An 8,395-nucleotide genomic window follows, 5' to 3' on the forward strand; every position below is an offset into this window, starting at 1 on the left:
GAGGACAAGAAGAAAACCAAGGTAAGTAAATTACAAAGAGAGTACTAAGGTTTACTACTGGTGCAAACAATAATCTGGCAACAAGTGGAGTGGAAACCGGGAAAGATAAACTGCTAAGCCAAAAGATGTGCTGCAGACTTGCCCAGGGGAAAGACACACCCAGGACACAGTCAAACTAAAAGAGAAAAGCAAGGAGCAGAGCCAGACCACAATATTACTGACAGTGTGCCTACACAGACCAAATTTCAGTAAACTATCACATGTTTTAAGTCTGTACCCATTAGTACTAAAAACCACTTCATAATCTTTATCAGTACTTTCATGCTCATTAGGTTTATGATCCAAACCCCAACTGAGTGGAGGATGGGTGTGTGGAAGGACACTGGGAGGTACAGAATGACTCAAGGAGAGTTCAGAATTGTCATCATTCATCAGCATAATTGAAGTGAAAGCTGAGATAATATCTAGATTTAAAGAGTTATAGATTGGTGCCAAAAAGGTCTTAGGTTATATTTTCATTAAATCCTCTTTAGATAAAATGGACATATATAAAAAATAGCCATGAACGACAAGTGCCAAACATGATATGCTTGAATAAGATTACAAAGGTCCAGGCTCTTCTGATTTCTTCAAGGTATGTTAATATTTTATACGAATACTCAACAGCAGTCACAATGCCACTGAGGAAGGATTCTGACGACTAAATGGCCACAAATCCAAACTGCATTTGAGTAACCACAATTCACCTGCAGTGTGTCTTTACACTTAACCACAGCATGTTCAAAGTTTTAATTCAAAACACTTTTTAGTGGTTAAATACCTGTATGACTACAGCGAGGTGAGCAAGAGTTCCAGATTTTTCTCCTGGGAGCCTCATTGCTCCTTACTGTCCACATGTAGCAGTCAGAGTGGTACTGAAATGACAAGTCCAACTCCAGGGCAGGCCTAAGAGACATGATTCACACCATAGTGCTGATGACAGCAGAAATACCTGGACATAGAAAATGGTGTGTCACAATCATTTCCTTGCTATACTGCAAAGTGGGCAAAGTGAGACTGAATGCAGCTCTGTGCAGATCTGGCAACTTATCACTGTCATCATACAAAATTGCTGCAGATAAATCACTCTGATTTACCTGGGACCATCTGGTGAGCAATGCCCATGAAGAAAAATGGGATGAGGGGGAAGAAAGCGGAATAGAGACCACTGACAGGAGGGAGGTTTGCCAGGAGGGTGAAACACTGTGCCTGAAAAGAACAGAAACTGTCAAATAAATCCTGAAAATATAATAGAAAAACAAAGTTGTGCACTGCAGCAGCTAGCTTCAGTCAGAGGCTGTTATCCGGAGGCATCAGAGAGGAGTGGATTGACCCACCTCGGGGAACCTGAGTGGTGTCTGTGCTGACCCTGCTGATGATATCCCATAGCAGGTTTTTTTGTTCGCTTCAAACTTTGTGAGCCAGCTCAGGCAGATGTGTGAATAACAAGCCTTTCAGTCTTGGCACAGAGCATCTGACAGAAACAAACAAGAAAAAATCTTTGAAGAGCTCCAGGATTCTGCTTGTTCCTTCACAGAAGTCCACAACACATGTCTAAACCTTATACTGAGTCACAGCTATGGTGCTCTCCACTGTTTGATCCTCCCACAAAGCTTGTCAGACATAGAGTTTATGTGAGAGGAGGACATGTAGTTCACGTTAACTCTGCAGCAAGATTGCAATTCTGTAACGGAAGAGTTTCTTCATTTTTTTTCCTCTGGGAGGGAACTGCTCTTCTTGTCAAACTGTCAGAGTCTGGTAGATTGTGTGCCAGCCTGTCAGTCGCATAACGTAGGCATTTCCAGTGGGTATCAGCAAGATATTGAAGAATATTAAGACCTGGGAAAATATTTCTTAACACTAAATCCTCAATGTGAGTTACACAAAGTGAAAATTCACCAAAACAGAGACCATATATGTCCAGGAGTTGCAGTCAGGCTGTTCTGTTTTTCTTTTTTGCTAAATTTGTGACAGTAAGTAAGATAGCATCAATATCATGCTATCCATCCAACCATTTATATACCCACTTATTCCATTTCAGGGTCGCTGGAGCTTATTCTAGCAACTATTTGGCAAGAGGTGGAAATGTGAATTATGCACACTCACACCTAGGGAGAATTTATACTGACCAATTAACCTAACTTGCATGTAATTGGACTGTGGAAGAAAGCTGGAGTACCTGGAGAGAACCCACACATACACAAGGAGAACATGCAAACTCCACACAGAAAGGCCCAGCTCAAACCACCCCCCCAACCAAGGCTTAAACCATGAACCCTCTTGTTGTGAGGCAATATTACTAACCACCAAACCACTATGCAGCCCAGTAAATATCAGTAATATTTTGTTAATGTTACAAACTATTTCATATTGCCAAATAAAATTTCAAAACTGTGCTTTTAAATGAAACTCAAGTATTTATCACAACTAATTTGGGTGGTATGTTAATACAGACGTGGACAGTAGGAGTATGCTCATGCTGTTTTATGTCCCTGGTATTTAATGTTTAAGGATGGAGGATCAGCCACAGAGTCAATGACTGCTTAACTATCTCATAAATAGATAAATGAGAGAAAATGCTGAAATTTATTCAGTTATCTTAGATTTAACTTCATTAATTTAGCAAACAATAGAAAAACAAATTTCAGTTGCATTTTGTAGACATGTACACTCACTGGCCACTTTATTAGATTTATGTTGCTAGAATTTGGTTTACCTTCAGAACTGCCTTAATTTTTGGTTGCATAGACTCAACAAGTTGTTGGAAACATTCCTCAGAGGTTTTGCTCCACATTGACATGACAGCATCACACAGTTGTTGCACAGCCATGATGAGAATCTCCTGTTCCACCACATCCCAAAGCTGCTCTACTGGAGATCTGGTGACTGTGGAGGCCGTTGGAGTCGTCATGTTCTAGAAAGCAGTTGGAGGTGATCTGAGCTTTGTGACATGGTGCATTATCCTGCTGGAAGGAGACATCAGAAGATGTTACACTGTGGTCATAAAGGGATGGACATGATCAGCAACAATACTTAAGTAGGCTGTGGGGGTTAAACCATACTACGTTGGTTCAACAGGGTCCAAACTTTAAGCCACCTGAACCATTGATATAATACAAGTTGGATCCATGCTTTCATGGTGTTTATGTCAAATTCTGACCCTACCATCTGAATGTTAGCTGACAGTAGAGGCAACCTGGGTGGTCTTCTGCTGCTGTTGAACATCTGCTTCAAGGATGGGCATGTTGTGTGTTCAGAGATGCTATTCTGCATACCTTGGTTGTAATTACTGATTATTTCAGTTACTCTTTCTATCATCTCCAACCAGTCTACACTTTCACCCAGACAACTGACATTTACTGGATAATTTCTCTTTTTTCTGAGGGGGGGTGGGTGTTCGCTGTAAATCCTAGAGATGGTTATGAGTGAATTTTCCAGTAGATCAGCAGTTTCTGAAACGACCAACACTCCTGCTAATCATTCCCTATTCTGATGCTCACTTTGAATTGCAGTAAGTCCACTTGACCACATCTACATGCCTAAATGTATGAAGTTGTGACCATGTGCTGCTTCCCTACGTTTAACAAGCAATTGATGTACCTAATAAAGTAGTCATAAGCGTGTATATCCTGATCAAAATTTCACAGCCTCGGGTAAGACCAGCTGTACCTTTAAAATGCATGTCTTCATCACTATCAGCTGCCGGGTCTGCTTATTTTTAGTCATTTTGGGCTTCTTTTGTAAACCAGTTGCTTGTTTTGGACGTTTTCAGAGTAATTGCTTTTTTCGGTAACAATATCTGGCAACCGCACATCCAGCAACCTAGTCACTGCAGAACAGGGAAGCTGAAGAACTTTTAAAACACAAGTGATGATCTGTGTTTTTGAAGGATATGAATAGAACAACATGGACACAAGTATGTGTAGAATTTACTACATTTAACTTGTGTAATCAAATATTACCATATTTAGAGTAAGGAATAGTTAAACAGTTAAATTTATAAAGAAATAGCTTATTAGCAAGAACACAACATGACTCCGTTAACAATAAAAGCCTCTTTAATGGTTTCAGTTTCTATATACATGTAGCTTCCACACATTCATTCTCTCAGTGACAAAAATACAATTTTACACATTTTCTGGTCGAAGGTAGACATAAAGTACAACTGGAACAAAGACCAGAGACAAAGCCTAATTTAACCTGACCTGCACAATTCAACCAACAGGAAAATAAATGACAGGTTTAAATGGTTTCTTCCAAGCATAAAAGGGTAAGACAGAAATAACTCAGCAAAATATAATTTTGGATCAGAAACTGTGCAAAACAAGGGCATCAATGTCAAAGACTAAAGTGCAACTATTCATCCATTGGTGTTTTTTCTAAAAGAGGAATGTCAGAAGAAAGACTCTTTACAGAGAAGGAAGTCTCCTCCTAGCTAAACTAAATATGAAAAGCACATTATCTTTGAGAATATTTTCCATCGAGCGTGACAGACATGTCTCCATTCTTTCAATAAAAGTAAAAAAAAATCCTATCATATTACATTAAAAATCCGTCTTAAAGAAAGTTTTCAATCAGTGTGCAAGACTGATAATGAACTTAAAAAAAATCTTAGTAATAACGATAATGTGATGGAGATGGGGATGTCACACATACAGAGGGTACTGTGGAAGTTAGAGATCAAGGCCAAAACATGTGGAGCAGCTGCAGCATCAGGTCCACTTTAATATGCACATCAACATGTGTGTTTGATCAGGGAAACGTATTTCTACACATTGTTGAGCAAAAGGAAGAAACATCTGAAACTTATCTAAGGAGCTCACAAAGCAGCATCTTCATCCCTAATAAACTGAAAGTGAGTCACAGCCGTTTACTTCATGTTAATGTCAAAATGTTCACATGCAGAAATGTACTGTAACGTTAATGAATTGCAAGAGCTGGATGTGTTGTAGCAAGGCTCCACAGACATTCACAAAGGCTAATGCTAACTTGATTACGATGCTTTTTTTTTGTTTAAGCTAAAGTAGTGTTAGCTTAACAGTAAGCAAGGTTGTGCCCATGATATTATGCTAATGCAAAAATACACTGAGTGTTAGAACGCTACTTATGCAGCAGGATTTTTAATATAAATACGTTTCATTCATTCTTTTTTTTTTTGGTATGAAAGTTCATAGAATTTTAAATGGTACCAGTGCACCAAAGTTCTGGTAGTGTGACATCCTCTGATGAGGTGTTTCAGACATTAGTTGTGTATTTTGTTGCTTGGAGATGCTAGATCATGCATTCTCAACACTGTTTGCTTAATGTTATTGTGGTTTCTGGGATAATGTTTCTGTTTTGATTCAGAATTTTTTTTTGCTTTGAGTGTATTAACTTTTATTTTAACTATTAATGACATTAAAACATCATTATTGTGGGGAATTTTCTTTTACGTAATATTTGTTGTCCTACAGTTAAAAACTCCATAAAAATCTGTCTGAAAAACTACCTGCTTCTTTCTTCATAAAATGGCCATGAGTGATTCATTCTAAGTAGTTCCAGTCTTCAGAGCTTTCAACTTTTACCTTCACACAGGACTGTAACATGTGATTATGTAGAACAGGTTGTAATATAAAGAAAGAGCTTGCTGAGCCAGTGCAACAAGTAAAGCTCCATGTGCTGAAATTCAGATGACTTCAAATGCAGCCATGTCTGCTTTTCGTCCTCTTTGTTACAAAGCTTGTCGACCAGCCCTCGCTGCCAGCCTATAATCCCTCAAAGTTCAGTTTATAAAATCAGAACTGACTAGAAATCGCTGAGGATGCTGATGTCTGCAAACTCTTGACGGTATCTGTAGGAGTACAAGGCCAAGAGGAAAGACCATTTGAGGGTCATGAAGCTCCACACACAGGACAGGTAGAGACTCCTTGGATCAGAAAGTGCTGTGAGACAGAACAAACATAGCGATAAGTACCTGTAGGAGAATCCACCTTTCTACAATTCATAGTAGTTCTCTACCACACTGAAGGACACTCATTATAAAGAAGGAACTATTAAAATGAGGTTTACATTGCTTCTGTGTGATGGCCAGGGTCAGAAAGATAATGAAGGCAGTCACAGCCAAAACCGAGAAGACCACGCCAACAGCGATGAAGAACTTGAGGCCCTTGAGCCAGGTCCGCCAGTAATCCTGCAGGTACATGATGTGCGTGACGAGAGCCCACAGTGCTAGCACTCCTGCAAGAAGACAAAAAAATTAAAAATAAAAAATAGAGTGAATTCAGAACTAATCCTATATAACCGGAAAAAATGCATCATGAGTAAAATGTCCAATACATACAGGCCAACTACCAGCTTTATTTCCTGTTTTATTACATTCATAATTATTTTGCCATTAATCTACAAAATATAACAATCTAGTGGAAGACATTAAATTAAGTTTCTTCCAAGCAACTCTACAAAACTATAACAGATTGAGCATGTCCCATCTTCAGCTCCAAGCGTACATGTCAGAGCTTAACTAGTCAGATATGCCAGTCAATATTAGCTCCCTACTGATATCAGTCCCAGTGTATAAACTGAAAAACTGGACTACAAAAATGTCAGTATGGGTTTGACCTATTTTTTAGTGTCTGCCTTTCATTGCTATTCCAATTATAAGTTAGCTTTCAAATGCTGTGGAGAAGATTAGTCCTTATGGATCCTGGTGGTTTATTGACTCTGCCCTTAGAAACTTAGTATCTTCTGGTATCTCCTACAAGACAAGTTTTAAAATCACTACATATCATTTTCGACCACATGGGTCAAGCTTTGAGTGAAAATGTGACAAAAACGTGACATTCTGGAGCTTTTTTTAAACCCCCTCTCGTGAAAGACGAAAAACAAAAAGTGCTGTGGAAGTTGATCAGCTACATATGTTGTCGTTTACCAAACTGTCCCCTGTGAAAGTTTTACCAAGTTAGTAAGGACATAACCGCACTAAAGCAACGTTTTACTGAATTAGAACAAATAGGGAACCACAAAAGAAGACATCGATTACAGCGTTGGACTTTGGTAGGCCTGCGCCAGGATTAGGAAGCCTGAATGCTTTATAACCAATGCGCGAATAAAATTCCGTATTTACAGTTACAATATTATGTGTTTACGTACCTGACAGGCCTCCCATTGCCGCCGTCCATGGCTGTTTATAAGCGATATTCCAGACCAAGAAAGCCGAAAGTCCAACCAGAGTACCAAACGTAGCATATCCTATGCTAATGTATGTCCTGCTAACTCCCATTGCGGAGGACTAATGCCGCACAAATGTTGTGTTGTCGTACGAGACAGGTATATATTTTTCTTTTAAAAGACAGCCTCGAATTAACCTACATCAACAGCTTACCGCCACATTATGTAATATTCCTACCGACAGGAAAACGACTGGAAAAAATTCCCTTCAGACAGAAGGAAAGCAACGCCTATCACTCTTGGCAAAACTAGCTTTCAGAACAGCTAATAATAGCTGGTCTATGCACTCTGGAACACACGAAATAACCAATTTACATCTGGAGCTAGCAAGTAGCACAAATATAACCTGATAAGTGTTTATCAGGCATCCGCCAAGATATCACGCTATAAGCGAGATAACAACAGCAGCAAAGCTCAGACGCTTAAGAAACAGTTTTGAGGATTAAATGTCATAGGTTCAATTGGTCAGTGCGGTTGTTTTGTATAAAAGAGAAGGCGTTGCGACCTTTAGAATATTAATATCACAGGTATGTAAAAGCCAATTTGCACGTAATTCATCTATCCCGTAGTCTTCAAATATCTTTGCTTAGAGGAAACCCCCAAATTATCCATATTCTGCCCCTAGTGGAGGAAAGGCAAATAGCAACTTTGGCGCACCTGTGGCTGTGTTGATTAATGTCTTAGTGCAAGGTTGGACTCAGAAGCGAAGATGCAATCAAACGAATAAATAAATAAAACAAAGCTCTGTATAACAGGAAATTCTAAAATGATTTTTTCATGTATTTTCAAGACAGCTTGATTTATTATCAATTATTCTATAAATTTAGGCTCTTTCTTTCTTTCTTTCTTTCTTTCTTTCTTTCTTTCTTTCTTTCTTTCTGTTAGAAATTTTCAAATGTATGTTTTTTCATGTATACATTTTGCACTGAGCTTTTATGATAGTTCTCCATCTATAAAGGACTTATTCACACACTAATATTACTCTAGCTGGTTGAGCACAACCATGAAGTGACTCTCCCTCAGGAAAGAATATTATCTAGTCTAAGAAATGTTTACTGTCTGAGAACCAATGATAATGATGCATAACACAAAAATTTGAGCACCAAAGTTGAGCTTCAAAGCTTTTCTGTGGTTGTTTGCAGCTATGCTG

The 8,395-nt window shown here is 38.7% G+C and overlaps 1 protein-coding gene across 1 annotated transcript; it reads right to left on the minus strand.

The window, feature by feature from the left end:
* Positions 1–4,079: 4,079 nt before the first annotated feature.
* On the minus strand, positions 4,080–7,818 carry slc48a1a (solute carrier family 48 member 1a). Its single transcript, XM_042004467.1, has 3 exons — positions 7,168–7,818; positions 6,088–6,255; positions 4,080–5,960 (listed from the first exon to the last, which is right to left on the minus strand). Exons 1-3 carry the CDS (start codon positions 7,295–7,297, stop codon positions 5,824–5,826), a joined length of 435 nt encoding a protein of 144 aa, XP_041860401.1. The 5' UTR covers positions 7,298–7,818; the 3' UTR covers positions 4,080–5,823.
* Positions 7,819–8,395: the final 577 nt, after the last annotated feature.

The sequence above is a fragment of the Melanotaenia boesemani genome, chromosome 13 (assembly GCF_017639745.1).
Source record: "Melanotaenia boesemani isolate fMelBoe1 chromosome 13, fMelBoe1.pri, whole genome shotgun sequence".
Classification (NCBI taxonomy): domain Eukaryota; kingdom Metazoa; phylum Chordata; class Actinopteri; order Atheriniformes; family Melanotaeniidae; genus Melanotaenia; species Melanotaenia boesemani.

Coding starts and splice junctions, on each gene's coding strand:
- slc48a1a (XM_042004467.1), bottom strand. CDS start 7,297: ATGGGAGTTAGCAGGACATACATTAGCATAGGATATGCTACGTTTGGT. Junction 6,256..7,167: donor GGCAATGGGAGGCCTGTCAG/GTACGTAAACAC, acceptor GTCTTCTTGCAG/GAGTGCTAGCACTGTGGGCT. Junction 5,961..6,087: donor GGCCATCACACAGAAGCAAT/GTAAACCTCATT, acceptor TCTGTCTCACAG/CACTTTCTGATCCAAGGAGT.